The sequence below is a fragment of the Asterias rubens genome, chromosome 22 (genome assembly GCF_902459465.1).
Source record: "Asterias rubens chromosome 22, eAstRub1.3, whole genome shotgun sequence".
NCBI classification, from domain to species: domain Eukaryota; kingdom Metazoa; phylum Echinodermata; class Asteroidea; order Forcipulatida; family Asteriidae; genus Asterias; species Asterias rubens.
Window position 1 is genome coordinate 10,485,981 of NC_047083.1, and position 16,723 is coordinate 10,502,703.

At 38.4% G+C, this 16,723-nt stretch overlaps 1 protein-coding gene across 1 annotated transcript; it reads right to left on the reverse strand.

Moving 5' to 3' along the window:
* Positions 1 to 5,317: 5,317 nt before the first annotated feature.
* LOC117305280 (thyroid transcription factor 1-associated protein 26 homolog) lies at positions 5,318 to 10,843 on the reverse strand. The gene is made up of 4 exons (XM_033790121.1): positions 10,581 to 10,843; positions 8,550 to 8,718; positions 7,607 to 7,769; positions 5,318 to 6,211 (listed from the first exon to the last, which is right to left on the reverse strand). The coding sequence occupies exons 1-4, from the start codon at positions 10,663 to 10,665 to the stop codon at positions 6,047 to 6,049; spliced, it is 582 nt and encodes a 193-aa protein (XP_033646012.1). The 5' UTR covers positions 10,666 to 10,843; the 3' UTR covers positions 5,318 to 6,046.
* Positions 10,844 to 16,723: the final 5,880 nt, after the last annotated feature.

The window sequence follows — 16,723 nt, forward strand, 5'->3', positions numbered from 1 at the left end:
TGAGTTGGTACGTATTACTCCTATATGTCATGAAGTTGTGAGAACCATTAGTGGATATTTTACGCAGCAGTTGGTAGTTGAGTTTGGTAGTGATGCAGTAATTCCAAATTCTGTATGTAACTTCTTGAGGTGTAGACTATATTGTGCCATAACATTCTTTCAAAGTGATTTAAGTAACTGATTTGTGTGCTTCAGTTCGTAGTGTTATGTATGCATACCGATTTAAAGTAGAGGCGCCACTCGTTATGGTGTGTGGGTAATAGGGACATTTCAATAAAAAAGCTATTTTATTGGCAAATATAAGGAAAAGAAATTAGATGTATCTGGAGTTTTTCATTTATTTGTCTGTTATTTATTTGTTTATTTGTTTTAATTCTTCGGACAATATAGTTATTATGTTAACAAGGAGGCCGTCCTCCGAAAGGAACAAGTGAAATAAAAAAAAGTTTATAAAAAAAGATGTGCCCTCCCAGACCTTGCTTATAAAAAGAGTAAAAACTCATAACACAAAAATAAAAAATTGCAGTGCAAAAAAAACGGCAAGTAAAATCAGTACAAAATGTTTTGATTGTTCAAACAATGCAGATTAAAAGGTGACTAATTTTGTACTAAAATACGCCGACATTCGTGTACGTAGTTCAAGCCGTTATTGTGGATTTTATCATTCCCTATACTCAACATTTTTATCAAAAAATAACAACATATTTTTTACCCCGGATATTATTATTATTTTGGGAGGACAACTATATAAAGCAGTGTGAATTAAAATATTGGTTTAAACAAATCCAAAATTCTGTAGACGGTTACTTACATAACTTATAAGCTAGGAATTTCTTCTTTTAGAAACTACTGAACATTGTAAAAACAAATCTTTTAATTCACGATTATCAAAAACCAAGATGTACTTAATAAATAAATCAATACGCTTTCGTCATTGCTTGGTATGTTGGGCGTTTGTTAAAAATCCCAGTGCATTTTCGCGCACATTCCATTGGTTTGATCCATTCTTGCCTACTCAAGTGTGCTGCAGCAAAGCATTATTCAGGCCAGATTTTTTCACCACTGAGCCGTTCAGTTTATTTTACACAAGTGAAGTAAAATGGTATGACATTCGAAGACAAGACACAAGCGGAAGTTCTTTTTCAAAAGTTCCAACAGAATTTTGACTAGAAGTTTGAGAACATTTTGCAACGAAACTCGGGCGAAAGATGAATCAGATAACGCACATGAGTCATCCGAAGCTGGTAATATCGAACAGTTTTTCTCTGCCGCCAAATCAAAATCGTGTTGGACAATATCAAGATTGCCTCTACACAGAAACTCGACATAGGAAGGGAATTATTCAAGGAGAGCAGCTTCTGACGGATCGGATGCGACAGAATAAAGGAACATTACAGAACTGGTAAGAAAGATACAAAAATGTATGATTTTCGTATGAATTTTGACCACCCTCTCCAGTCTCCAGAAAGGGTTACCGAGTGGGAACTTATTTAAATTTACTTTTGAAGTAAGTCGATTTTTTTGGAGAGTGGGGAAAGCGGGGGAGCCGGGGTGGTAAAACTATTTGTTTTACCCTTTCCCTCACAAAATTCTGATTTCTAGATTCAAGGCAGTCGAATTATTCACTCCGAATAAAGACCGCCGCTGTATAAAAATATAAAAATGTGTGTATCCTCATCGCACGACAAGATGCCCCCGTACACTATCCGCATTCGTCGGCGCAATGCTATAGAGACTCAATAATAAGCGGTGTGTTTCAGTTTGGACTTCTAGCATCAAAAGTGAATGTGCCGCAGGTGAAATGAATTCACAATTAAAAGTCATTAATTAATGAAAACTCACACTTTTAGAGTGAAAGAATAATAATAGGCTAATGTCACGAAAATTAAAGGAACACACGTTGCCTTGGATCGGGCGAGTTGGTCTATAAAAAGCGTTTTGTAACCGTTTGTTATAAAATGCATTTTGGTTATAAAGATGTTGTAAAAGTAGAAAACAATGATCCACACAAGGTTGCCTCGAAACTGCGTGGTTTTCCTGTAACTTTGCGAACTAACACGGTATGCCATGTCGACCGTGTAAGTCGTCGAGGTAAAATGAAAACCACGCAATTTTGAGGTATATTTTTTGTGTAGATCATTGTATTCTACTTTTACAACATCTTTATAACCACACTCTTTTAATGTAAAAGAGTGAAAAACACCACTCTTTACATTTCGAGCTGTCCCTTATATGACTCTTCAAAAAGAGTGGTGGTTATTTCACTCTTTTAGAGGGGTGAAAAATCACTCAAGAAGATGCAAACTTCAATCTAAAAGAGTGGAAGACCACTTGAGAAAGAGTTGTCATTCATATGGCTCTTCAAATAGTGCTTTTTCACTCGTTTCTATTAAGAGAGTATGAATTTTATAACAAATAGTTACAAACGCTTTTCAAAGGCCAACTCGACCGATACGAGGCAACGTGTTCCTTTAAGACAGCACCATCAGAGTTGGACAAAATGTTGACCACTAATTGAAGACAGCGCCCCCAGCGTTGAACAAATAATTCAGTTTGTGGTTGGCAAAAGAAAAAGTTGTTCGCCCATAATATTATTGTGAATTTTAAAGTGTTTTAATGACTCAAATTTTTGTTTAAAGAATCTAAAAGTAATTTTAAAGGATTCTCGATGAACTTTGATCACCCCTCCCCTTAAAAAGGGCTACGTGTTATCCATACAACATGAATCCGAGTGGGGAAATTAAAGACTTTTGAAAGTAATTCGATGCAGTGATTTAAAACATCTAGAAAACTAAAACAAAAACCTATGAATTACTGAGAAAAATTGAATGCCCTTTTTAATCAATGAAAGTTTGGATCTCTAAAACATATTATTGAATCTTAATAAAAAATAACCCTTTAAAATAATATTCCTTGTGATCTTTGAAACGGGGTTTAACAAATATTTTTGGGAAACATCCATGCCCCCCCCCCTCCCAAAGGGGAAAGAAAGAAAACCAATGATGAACCCTGGGGGAAAGTAACGATTTTTAGCTGGAGTGAACTCGGGGCAATTATTTAGGATCTATAGAAAACTAGTTTGTGTCCACTTTAAACCCTTGTGCCCCCCTTTCAAACTCATGATGACAAAATAGCCTTTTTGTAACTTAATTTTGATAGATACTGATTCAAAATGCAAGGCTCAGAGTGAATTTTTCTTAGTTTAAAGTTAAGTTGCTGAGACCATTGATAAATGGGGCATACGAAATGATAAAAATACAAAGTCACACCGATCAAATGAACACTACAATTGGACGGATTCTGAGGCAGACTTTATAACTTTTAACATTTATTTTATTCGAGATATATTTTAAGTACACCACCATTGAGATTGCTTAAGAATACTGTTGTGATTTTATTTGAATGGGTCTCTAGCTGTCACAGATCCAGTTCCAAATCTACAGAAAATTACCGATCAAAATAACTATTAGGAAAAATAACAAATTGTTATAAAGAAATTGTAATGTTTTTAAATCTTTTTACTAAAAGCTTGGAGATAGTCATCAGGTTAACCCCAAAAATACATTAACTACAACAAATATATTTTACAATAATTATTAACAATATTTATCAATAAAACTCACACATTAAAAGTGAAAGAAATAATTGACACGAAAATGAAGACAGCACCCCGTCGTTAGACTGGGCGCCTGTCTTTATCCACAATGACAGGGCCTAATTTCATAGAGCTGCTTAGCACACAAATTTTATCAAGGACGAAATTGTACGGTAAGCAACAGTTTTGTACTTAGCAGCTCTAGGGCCCAGGCGGTTATTACCATGAGGACAAAGGATGTACCGTATGAAAGGATGGATTACCGAGCAAAAAAGTGGCACTCGTATCGTATTCGTAATGGTAATGCATTACAATGCAGGATGCAGGGAAACGCGTAGGATTAGTTAGAGAGCAATTCGCATGATGCAACTAATTACGGGCAATTAAAGAATACAAGATCAAAGGTAAGGTGTTTTCAAAATAGGTATGGGGGCTGTGGAGAAAACGGGTTGGCCACAAACCACTGCATGGAGATAGTTTTTGTAGCCAATAAAGGCCGATAAGCGATAATATAAAAACTTATTGACCGAACAAATGCGTATACTAAAGTGACACTTTAGTTACAAAATATATACAACCAATAAATTGTTCAGCAGGCGTAAAGTGGTGGGTAATAATGGGGAGTTACTTAAAGGCAGTGGACACTATTGGTAATTACTCCAAATAATTATTAGCTTAAACCTTTCTTGGTAACGATTAATGGGGAGAGAGGTTGATGGTATAAAACATTGTGCGGCTCCCTCTGAAGAAACGTAGTTTTCGATAAAGAATTTCCACACAATTTGATTTCGTGACCTCAGATTTAGAATTTGAGGTCTCGAATGAAGCGTCTGAAAGCATACAACTTCGTGTTTCAAGGGTTTTAATTCTTTCATTATTATCTCGTAACTTCGACGATTGATTGAGCTCAAATTATTTTCACAGGTTTGTTATTTAATGCACATGTTGAGATACAGCAATTACCAGCGTTGTGTGGTCGAAGCATTGGACAATAATATTGACATAAATTGAAGACAGCGCCCGCAGCGTTGAGTTTGTAGGACATAATAATTAAAAAAGAAAAAGTTGTACGCCCATATTGTGCATGTTTTAAGTGTTTTTTTAACTCAAATTTTTGTTTTAAAACATTCAATATATTTTGAAGGCTTATGTCTCGAGTGAAGTATAATTTTCGATGAATTTTGATGACCATTCTCCACTCAAATTAATCATTTATCTTAAAGGTGTCTAAGATGGGGTAGGGTATTAGGTTGGGTTAAGTCGATCATGTGACCCTTATTTAAAAGGGTGACACTGCACCGGAATGTTTTCATTTTTGTGTCAGAATTTTCAAACTTCAAGAGTTATATATTTTAAAATATTAGCTGGATTCAACTTTTGAGATGCCATAGTTATTAAAAACAACCAATTAGACAGTGTTATCTCAAGCCTTTAATACTGTGATCATGCTTTATGAAAGAAAACCAAACTATTTCTTTTTTGGTTGAATTTCAAGATAAAATGCAAGGGTTTACCAATGTCCTATTCTTTCAAATTCATGATGACAACATAAAAATACAAAAATGTTTTGTAAATGATTTTGAATGAATTTTGATTGAAAGTGTAAGGCCAACAGTACCGATTCCCATTGCATTTTTCTACATAGTAACAAGAATTATTACAAGTTGAAACAAAAACAAGTTGAAAACCACACGAAATTAATAAACACTTCAATCGGATGGATTCTGAGGCAGATTTTATGACTTTTATTTATCATTTTTTTGAAATAATTAAAATAAACTATTATCAACCTCCATATTAATCAAACTTGTAAATTACCGATGTGGTTTTAATTGGGTCTCTGTCTGTTACAAATCCAGTTCACCGATGTGGTTTTAATTGGGTCTCTGTCTGTTACAAATCCAGTTCCAAGTCTACAGAAAAGACCAATCAAAAATAATAGGCAAATGTATCATTATAAACAATACTTGAAAAATACATCCACAACAAATATATTTCACAGTAAATCATTATTTTTTCACATTCTTTTTGCGTAGAATTTGATTATCACTTTTCTACTGAAAACCGGTTACAAGTTGTCCTATCAAATTTCTGCTAAGTAAACATTTTCTGTGGTTCGCAAGTTATATTCTGTGTAAAATGTTCAGTTAAATCAAAATTTTGAAAATTTTTTGAGATGCTGTTTCCTGCTCTAAAATGACACATAATAGGCCCTGCCGATGCCTTTGATATAACTTCACCCAATAAATAAGCTCTATTTTGGGTAAAATTTATATTTGAATAGGGCCGAAACTGAAATCAAAATTTGGACAATCTTTGGGTTGTGATTTTATGCTTTAAGATGCAGTAGGCCCCTCTTATGCCAGAATATGACCCAATAAATAAGCTATAGGCCTGCAGTGAAATATTGGTATTTAGAAAATAGGCCAATAGGTATCTAGTATTTCGGTATCATTGATTTTGTGATTGTATCTTTTGTAATAAGTACTCCATTTGATATTTGATAACAGGCTGGCCTCTCGCTGTTCGTTTACTCAACTTCTTGTGCGTTGCTTCCTTTTTTTCTCTATGTTTCTTTAAAGCTTCCTCCCGCGATTTCCGTCTTGCAGCCTTCTCCTGAAAAAAACCCAAACAAATAAATAAAATATATTGGCAAAAGAATATTCACATTTTTAACACCCCATACAATTAATATTCTGCCTTTTCATTGGTTTAGAGCGTGTAACTTGATTTGTCTTAGTTTGACTAGAAACGGCGCCGTGTGATAATGCATCAATTGCCGTGTGATAGTCCAACGACTATCACACGGCGTGCAGTACCCAGATGTCTTTTTACCCCCCCCCCCCCTCGAACACAATCAGTTGTGCATCTGTGTATCTGAAATGCGTGTAGGAACATTATGTGTACTAGAGGATAGTCTGTTGGGGTGTTATAAAACAAATAATGACTGCTTCGGGTGCTAAGGTTAAAACTCCAACTCCCTCAGTGATCCCCGGACCGTTCCATTTTCCCTTGGCTGGGCCTCGGGAAAATAGAACGCTCCAGGGATCACCGAGGGAGTCGGAGTTGTAACCATAGCACTCGAAGCAGTCAATATTTGTACACTATTAAGTGGTTGCAGTACCTGCTGCTAGTACAAAGGATTGAAACTGCCTTTAGCTACCAGGCACTCTAGGTAATCTTGTTGGTATAACACTGCGCTAGATTTGCAAAGGTCAAGGGTTAAAAACCCACCTGAGTGATTGCTTGGGATTTTATTTTCACAAACTAGGGAATGTGCCGAGTGTTAGGTGCTGACACACATCGGTGTATATCCAATAAAACCAAAATAAATAAGAGGTGTTGCGGGCTGTTGGCCCGAACACCTCATAAAAACACCATGAAAAATTCCACTCAAGAATTTCCTCACAAACTGTTAAACAAGAAGCAAGAACTTTAAAAACTTTAAAGGCACTGGACACCTTTGGTAATTATTGTCAAAGACCAGTGTTCTCAATTTGTGTTTCCCAACGTGCATAAAATAACAAATCTGTGAAAATTTGTTCTCATTCGGTCGTCCAAGTTGCAATAAAATAATGAAAGAAAAGCCAACCTTGTTGCACAAGTACTTTCAGATGCCTGAGAAAGGCATCAGGCCTGAAGTCTTTTTCAAAATCAATTAGTTCAGTGAGGAATTACTTCTTTCATAAAAGCTATGTTACTCTCAGCTCTAATTTGCTTGTCACCAAGTAAGTTGTTATGTTTATATTATTTGTTTTGAGTCTTTACCCGTGCTTTAAAAAAAAGCTTGTGTGAATTGTGAATGACTACAAACCCGGCCAAAATGCTTAGTCCACCCATTCTCAATGTTACAATAAACATTCGCTTTCGACTTCCCCCGACCATAAACATTCTCTCCCCCGACTCATTATTGAATGTAATGCATAATACCTTGCAATGAGAGCCAACTAAAGGGGAAACTAGCCGGGATTGTAGATTGACGAAACCTTTGCCGTAACAGTTTGAGCTTACTTGTAATTGTTTATGATGTTCTTGAACTTGTTTCTGTCGTATTCTCTCTGTATCACTGTAACGATTGAATCCTTTCTTTATTTTTTCACTTTGTTTCCTGCGTCCTCCTCTCTGCATCTTGTCTTTGTTATAAACGCTTTGTGTGTTCCTTCTCTGTTCGCTTCTTGAAACATAAAACAAAACAGACACAATATCAATCAGAATGCTTAAAGATACTGGACACTATTGGTAATTACATGGAGCCTATAGAGACCATGGCCTGCGATGCCCCCGGTCTTGGCCTTGATGTCCCATAGACTTTTAGATTTTATAATGGAAGTGCCCTTTGCAAAATGAAACTAACCTTGCCCTTTCAAAGATGAAATTCTGGGCCTGATGCTCATTTTTTTCTTCTTTTCTTTTATTATAATATATATTCCCAACAGGCACATACGGTGAGTGCTAATTAGGCTTCACTTTTAAAAACTGATTTGGGCTACCAACCCAAATCAACTGCGCTGGGGGCACAACACAATGCCACCTACTCCTGGAGCTGAAACAGGGTTACTTCTGTCACAGCCCGTAAAGATGTAGGCATGGGTACCATCCACTAAGAGCCTGACTGGTAGAGCAGAATGCACTAGGAGAGGGCTACTGCCACCAGGGGCATGTTGCCACCTATTCCTAGGGCTGAAACAGGGTAATCCCCTTCACAGTCTGTAAGGATGAAGGCTTGGGTATCATCCACTAAGAGCCTGACTGGTAGAGCAGAATGTACTACTACCTTCCCAACTTTGTACAAGGCAATTATGATTGGGTGCCTTGCTCAAGGGCACAAGTGTCATGACTGGGATTTGAACCCAAACTCTGCGCTGACAACACCATATAAAAAATAATTAATACTAAAAATGATGTATTGTCACACATTGAATTAAAATTAACTCAAGACAAAAGCCGTACTTACTTTCTGTAATGTGTTGTTTTCTCTTTATCTTTCTCCTCTGTTTGGTTCATGGAAGGTTGCTTCGATGGATGTTCATTATCAACATGTGCTTCATTCAGTCTTGTTTTACGCATCAGTTTTTTATAACGGCTCACAATTTTACGTTTCCTTTTATCTGCATAACCTTGCCCTGTGATTCAATCAAAAACGAAATACATTACAAAGTGGCAAACATGGAACAATTTAAAGAAGTCGGAACATTGAATACTAAAAATGCAATACAAGAAATAGTCGAGTGTGGTTGACATAATATTTAGACATTTTCTTCCAATATATCGACACCATCATGATCATGCAAAGCTTCAAACAATACTTGATTGAGAATAAGATCATCAAGGGCCACCATGCCCCCTCCTCTTAAAAAAATAGTTAGAAAGAAGGTTGTTCTTAAATACAAAAAAGGTAGGCTACCCTTCTGAAGTTCTGCTCAGTATTTATGTGAGATATTTCTTCCTTACTCAACATAATCATATCCTACTCCTACATAGAACTATGAGGTTTCTGTTCCGCTACCGTCTCGCGTAACCTCATAGGTTGACATCTCTCACGACAATAACGAGTCTGCTTTTTTCTAATTCTTTTAATCTCGCCAAAATTAGGCTCTATGTGTCCTTTGAACTCTCATTGGCCCTAGGGGCGACAGAAAATCAACTCCGCAATCTCAATTTTTTAAATTATTATAAATTATTACCGTCGTAATTCAGTCCCCAACTACTCTGTTTTACCACTACAGTACAAATGGCGATTGTCCTGACGCGTGGACATATAATTTTGTACACAAAGCACGGATAGGGTATTTTTTCTTTCTTATGCAGATAATTTTCCACGTTTGTCCTGTGAAAAAAATACACGCAGGATCGTGTTGTGACCTCACGACGCGTCGGGGACAATCAGCATTTGTAGGGTAGAGTGGTAAAACAGAGTAGTTGGCTGTTGGGGACTGAATTACAGTAAGAATTTATAACTTTTAACAATTTTTGAGATTGCCGTGTGGATTTTCTGTCGCCCCAAAGGCCAATGAGATTTTAAAGGACACATAAAGCCTAATAATAGAGAAAAACAAAATTGCGTAAACAAAGTTAAAAGAACCAGACAAAAAAGCATGACTTGTTTTTGTCATGAGAGATGTCAACCTCGATGACTATGAGTTACTGAAGACGATAGCGGAACGAAACCTATAGTTCTTGGAGAAATCATAAAATAATCTAGTTTGCCTAGTTCTAAATCTAATTATAACACACCTCTTGCTCGTTCTGTATTCTGGGCGGCTGAAACACGGTAACGTGGGATGAACTAATATAGTCTAGTAATCGCGCGTGCCTGTTTTGTGGGAACTAGCGGGCACTACTCTTTGAAAATAGTGCCCGATACAGCGCCCTCTCTTGGCTTGAACTGTGAACAGCAACTACAAAACTTCGAGCTGTGTTATAAAACACATATTGACTGGCATAATTCGGTAACCAGTGTACGTATTGTCCCCTCAGGCATGTGAGTGACCAGATCCAGAAGAGGGGCCTCGGGAAATAGGTCGCTCTTCGGAAGTTCTGGTCACTCAACAAAGTTCCTCGGCTCGTACACTCTAGTTACCTCATGAGTCATTGCCAGTCAATTTGAATATGTGTATACTAATACTTACCAGTACTAGTAGGCCTACTATTAATACTTGCACAAACTGAACTAAACTAAATAGTCATTATCACTCAGTTACTTATAATACTATAATAGAGAGCTACTAGTACTAGTACTACTATCCTTGTACATTGTATCAAACAGTATCAGTCACTCAGTGAGTCAGTGTCACTGTCACTACTACTGTGTCACTGTCACAATGGAAATTGCAACCCACCCTCTCCAGGACAGCAGCAATGCTTATGGGAGAGTACAACAATGCAAGATGCAAGATACTAGTGTCACTGTCAGAGTCAGTGCTCACTAATCACTTGACCCAGTCTGACTCTGCTGACGGAGTTCGTGGCCGGCGGGCGGACTCACCTTCACGTGTGTTTCCAATCACATGATTCTCATGTTTTTTGTTCGATTTATAACCTCCAAATGTTGCTTTCTTTCTGGCCTCCATTTTATAAATTTCAATAAATCAAAAACGTACAATTGATAACTGTGTTTTGAAAGAAATCATTCATCCATGGAAACGAAGTTAATCGTCAACATCATATCAATCAATAGCCACCGTGTAGCAGACATTGAGCAGACTCGATCTCCTTCTAAATAGTCTGCAGACTTTTACATTCTGTTCGGGAAATCTACAACAACGATACCAGGAACAAGACATTAATCGCTTAATCCTAAAGGAGGGCGACCGGTGGAGGGCGCTGTTTATTGACACTTCCGCCAATACTCGGGCGAGCGCGTAAAGCTTTGTACGTGGTCTAGAGCCAGTATGCTGCGATCAATTTGATACATAGTGTGCGTTCGTTTAGCTTCCCCGGGTCGACCCCGGTGTTTGGCGTATTTTTTCCCCAGAACGAACGTGTGCAGATAATTACCCACATTCGTCCTGGAAGAAAACCCCGCTACACACCGGGGTCGACCCAGGGAAGCTAAACGAACGCAGCCATAGCTATCTTAGACTGGGCCCCTGTCTTATTCGCAACAGTACACTCCTGTCACATCCGCAATACGCCTCTCTTAATACTTATGCATGAAGCCATAAATCTTACCCAAAATGAGGCTATGGGCGCACGTTCCCCATCACTTGCAGTGGCTGCACCCATCGCCTCGTTTTGAGTTAGCATTGTGACGTACCTCATGCATATTAAAGTCACCTCTGGAAGTGGTATTTTTTCAAAATAAAGCGTTTGTCACTAATATATGTGTTTTGATGAGTTGAATGTGAATAAACAGTTAACTAAGGTTTTAAAAAATCAGTTCTTATGTTATTAATTACAAATTTAAGAGTAGACCCCGACCCGAGAGGGCGCTGTTTGTGACGTCAATCGAGGCAGACTTTGCCTGAAATGCGTAGAGTAAACACAATTGCAAAGTACATGTACGGACCAAGTCGTGAGTTTGTACGTTTCAAAAAAAAAAAAAAATGTTTTTTTCCGGCAATGCCGACCAGGTGTATTGCTGCTGAATGCAGAAAAACACTTTGCGAAATGTACCAACTCACGACTTGGGCGTACATGTACTTTGCACGTGTGTTTACTATACGCAATGCAGGCAAAGTCTGCCTTGAATGACGTAACAAAAGGGGTAGGCGGAGTCAGCCCCCAAACAACTTTATATATTTTTTAAACATATAAATCGTGACAAACAATTACTAAAAAAATTGTTTTATTGTTCGGAAGCATATACTCTTATGTTTGAAAGAAAAACAATTCTATTTCCAGGTGACTTTAAGATAGGCGTATAGAATTTGACTGAGTATCTCTGTGACACGACTGAGGTCAAAGGTGAATACACGCCGGTTTTGCAGGCAGGTCTCTGGTATTCTTCTGAACTTGACTCAAGTCCCTTATAGCTCCACTCCAATCCCAATCCCGTGCCATTCCCTGGAAACTACTGTTTTGTGAGGCTCTGAATTCCACAACGTGTTCCGCACACTGGACACTAGTTGAGGCACTGGACACTGTAAAAATACTTAAAATAATTTATAGCATAAAACCTTCCTTGGTAACGAGTAATGGGGAGCTGGTGGGTAGTATAAAACATTGTGAAAAATGGCTCGTCTATGAAGTAACGTAGTTTTCGAAAAAGAAGTAACTGTTCACGAATTTGAATTCGAGACCTCAGGCATAGATTTTGAGGTCTCGAAATCAAGCATCTGAAAGCGCACAACTTCGTGTGAGAAGGGTGTTTTTTTCTTACATTTTTGTCTCGCAGATCAACAATTAACCGATTGAGCTCAAATTTGCACAGGTTTTGTTATTAATAATACTATGCAGTTTAGATACACAAAGTTAAAAGACTGGTCTTTGACAACTACCAATAGTGTCCAGAGTTCTTTTACAGTACTTAAGTTAAGTACTGTAATAATAATAAGAACAACATGTAAGTATTTGCGCTTTTTCAAAACATGATCAAAGCGCATAACAAAGAAAAGGATAATTAATTGTAAGAGAGGAAAGCCCTTGAAAATGTCCATCCAATGATGCCAAACTTGTTAAGATTGTTGAGCAATGATTTGGGGTCGATTTGACCCGTTGTAACTTTTGATTTTCTCTCCGGCAGACAGCTTGTTCGAAAGCTTGAGAGGCTTGTTTAAATTGAGCAATGATTAGGGGTAAAATTTATCCGTTGAACTTTTGATTTTCTCTGTGCACAAAAATCCCGTATGGAAGCTTGTTGAGTTCGTTTTGGAACACAGCTGCCTACTTGTCGTTTTCGGTATCAAGAACTCTGGAAACCGCTCTAAAACCTTAAAATTTGTATGCAGGGACATGCCAGGATGATTCAGGTACAAATTCCGTATCTCTAGCATTTTTAGTTCGAGAATGAATCAAGAGTATAGCTGAAGGTTTTTATAAGTCCGGGCTTTTTTTTCAATGAATATATTTTTTGTCTCCAATGTTCACCACGTGCCGTGTGTATCACGCATGAAATGGCCTAAATCTTGGGGGTGTGTCGGTTCCACTCCCTGACCTCTAGCCTCGCTTTGAAAATCACCATAGCACTAAGTTTAGTACGAGAGGAAAGCCCTTGAAATTGTCCATCTTATGGTGCTACACTTGTCTAGATTGAGCAATGATTTGGGGTCAAATTGACCCGTTGTACTTTTGATTATCTCTGTGCACAAAAATCCCGTAGGGAGGCTTGTTGTGTTCGCCTACTTTTAATTTTCGGTATCAAGAAGTCTGGAAGCCGCTCTAAAACTTTGAAATTTAAATTCAGGGACATGCCAGGATGACGCAGGTACAAACTGCGTCTCTCTATCGTTTTTAGTTCCAGAATGATTCAAAAGCATAGCTGAAAGTTTTTATAAGTCCTGGCTTTTATTCCACCATAGATATTTGTTTTCTCCAATAATGACCACATGGAGTGTGTTTCATGCATTAAATGTCCCAAATTTATGGGGTGTGTCGGGTCTACTCCCTGGCCTCTAGCATCGCTTTGAAAATCCTGATAGTACTAATTTGTGTACGAGAGGAAAGCCCTTGAAATTGTCCATCCAATGGGTCTAAACTTGTTTAGATTGAGCAATGATTTTGGGTCAAATTTACCCGTTGTACTTTTGATTTTCTCTGTGCACAAAAATCCCGTAGGCAGGCTTGTTGAGTTCGTTTCGGAGCACAGCCGCCTACTTTTAATTTTCGGTATCAAGAAGTCTGGAAGCCGCTCTAAAACTTTGAAATTTAAATTCAGGGACATGCCAGGATGACGCAGGTACAAACTGCGTCTCTCTAACGTTTTTAGTTCCAGAATGATTCAAAAGCATAGCTGAAAGTTTGTATAAGTCCGGGCTTTTTTTCCACCGCATATATTTGTTTTCTCCAATAATGACCACATGCCGTGTGTTTCATGCATTAAATGTCCCTAATTTAGGGGGTGTGTCGGGTCTACTCCCTGGCCTCTAGCGTCGCTTTGAAAATCCCCATAGCCCTAATTTTTATACGAGAGGAAAGCCCTTGAAATTGTCCATCCATTGGTGCTACACGTGTTAAGATTGGGCAATGATTTTGGGTGAAATTGACCCGTTGTACTTTTGATTTTCTCTGTGCACAAAAATCCCCTAGGGAGGCTTGTTGAGTTCGTTTCGGAGCACAGCCGCCTACTTTTAATTTTCGGTACCAAGAAGTCTGGAAGCCGCTCTAAAACTTTGAAATTTAAATTCAGGGACATGCCAGGATGACGCAGGTACAAACTGCGTCTCTCTATCGTTTTTAGTTCCAGAATGATTCAAAAGCATAGCTGAAAGTTTTTATAAGTCCGGGCTTTTTTTTCAAGGCATATATTTGTTTTCTCCAATAATCACCACATGCCGTGTATTTCATGCATTAAATGTCCCAAATTTAGGGGGTGTGGCGGGTCTACTCCCTGGCCTCTAGCGTCGCTTTGAAAATCCACATAGCCCTAATTTTTGTACGAGAGGAAAGCCCTTGAAATTGTCCACCCATTGGTGCTAAACTTGTTAAGATTGGGCAATGATTTTGGGTAAAATAGACCCGTTGTACTTTTGATTTTCTCTGTGCACAAAAATCCCGCAGGGAGGCTTGTTGAGTTCGTTTCGGAGCACAGCCGCCTACTTTTAATTTTCGGTACCAAGAAGTCTGGAAGCCGCTCTAAAACTTTGAAATTTAAATTCAGGGACATGCCAGGATGACGCAGGTACAAACTGCGTCTCTCTATCGTTTTTCGTTCCAGAATGAATCAAAAGCATAGCTGAAAGTTTTTATAAGTCCGGGCTTTTTTTTCAAAGCATATATTTGTTTTCTCCAATAATCACCACATGCCGTGTATTTCATGCATTAAATGTCCCAAATTTAGGGGGGGTGTCGGGTCTACTCCCTGGCCTCTAGCGTCGCTTTGAAAATCCCCATAGCCCTAATTGTTGTACGAGAGGAAAGCCCTTGAAATTGTCCATCCATTGGTGCTAAACTTGTTAAGATTGGGCAATGATTTTGGGTGAAATTGACCCGTTGTACATTTGATTTTCTCTGTGCACAAAAATCCCCTAGGGAGGCTTGTTGAGTTCGTTTCGGAGCACAGCCGCCTACTTTTAATTTTCGGTACCAAGAAGTCTGGAAGCCGCTCTATAACTTTGAAATTTAAATTCAGGGACATGCCAGGATGACGCAGGTACAAACTGCGTCTCTCTATGTTTTTAGTACCAGAATGATTCAAAAGCATAGCTGAAAGTTTTATAAGTCCGGGCTTTTTTTTTCAAGGCATATATTTGTTTTCTCCAATAATCACCACATGCCGTGTATTTCATGCATTAAATGTCCCAAATTTAGGGGGTGTGTCGGGTCTACTCCCTGGCCTCTAGCGTCGCTTTGAAAATCCCCATAGCCCTAATTTTTGTACGAGAGGAAAGCCCTTGAAATTGTCCATCCATTGGTGCTAAACTTGTTAAGATTGGGAAATGATTTTGGGTGAAATTGACCCGTTGTACTTTTGATTTTCTCTGTGCACAAAAATCCCCTAGGGAGGCTTGTTGAGTTCGTTTCGGAGCACAGCCGCCTACTTTTAATTTTCGGTACCAAGAAGTCTGGAAGCCGCTCTAAAACTTTGAAATTTAAATTCAGGGACATGCCAGGATGACGCAGGTACAAACTGCGTCTCTCTATCGTTTTTAGTTCCAGAATTATTCAAAAGTATAGCTGAAAGTTTTTATAAGTCCGGGCTTTTTTTCAGCGGCATATATTTGTTTTCTCCTTAATTACCGCATGCCGTGTATATCATGCATTAAATGTCCCAAATTTATGGGGGGTGTCGGGTCTACTCCCTGGCCTCTAGCGTCGCTTTGAAAATCCCCATAGCACCAATTTTTGTACGAGAGGAAAGCCCTTGAAATTGTCAATCCAATGGTGCCAAACTTGTTTAGATTGAGCAATGATTTCGGGTCAAATTGACCCGTTGTACTTTTGATTTTCTTTGTGCACAAAAATCCCGTTAGGAGGCTTGTTGAGTTCGTTTCGGAGCACAGCCGCCTACTTTTAATTTTCGGTATGAAGAAGTCTGGAAGCCGCCCTAAATTTTTGAAATTTGATTTAGGGACATGCCAGGATGACGCAGGTACAAACTGCGTCTCTCTATCGTTTTTAGTTCCAGAATTATTCAAAAGTATAGCTGAAAGTTTGTATAAGTCCGGGCTTTTTTTCAACGCATATATTTGTTTTCTCCAATAATTACCACATGCCGTGTATATCATGCATTAAATATCCCAAATTTATGGGGGGTGTCGGGTCTACTCCCTGGCCTCTAGCGTCGCTTTGAAAATCCCCATAGCCCTAATTTTTGTACGAGAGGAAAGCCCTTGAAATTGGCAATCCAATGGTGCTAAACTTGTTTAGATTGAGCAATGATTTCGGGTCAAATTGACCCGTTGTACTTTTGATTTTCTTTGTGCACAAAAATCCCGTTAGGAGGCTTGTTGAGTTCGTTTCGGAGCACAGCCGCCTACTTTTAATTTTCGGTACCAAGAAGTCTGGAAGCCGCTCTAAAACTTTGAAATT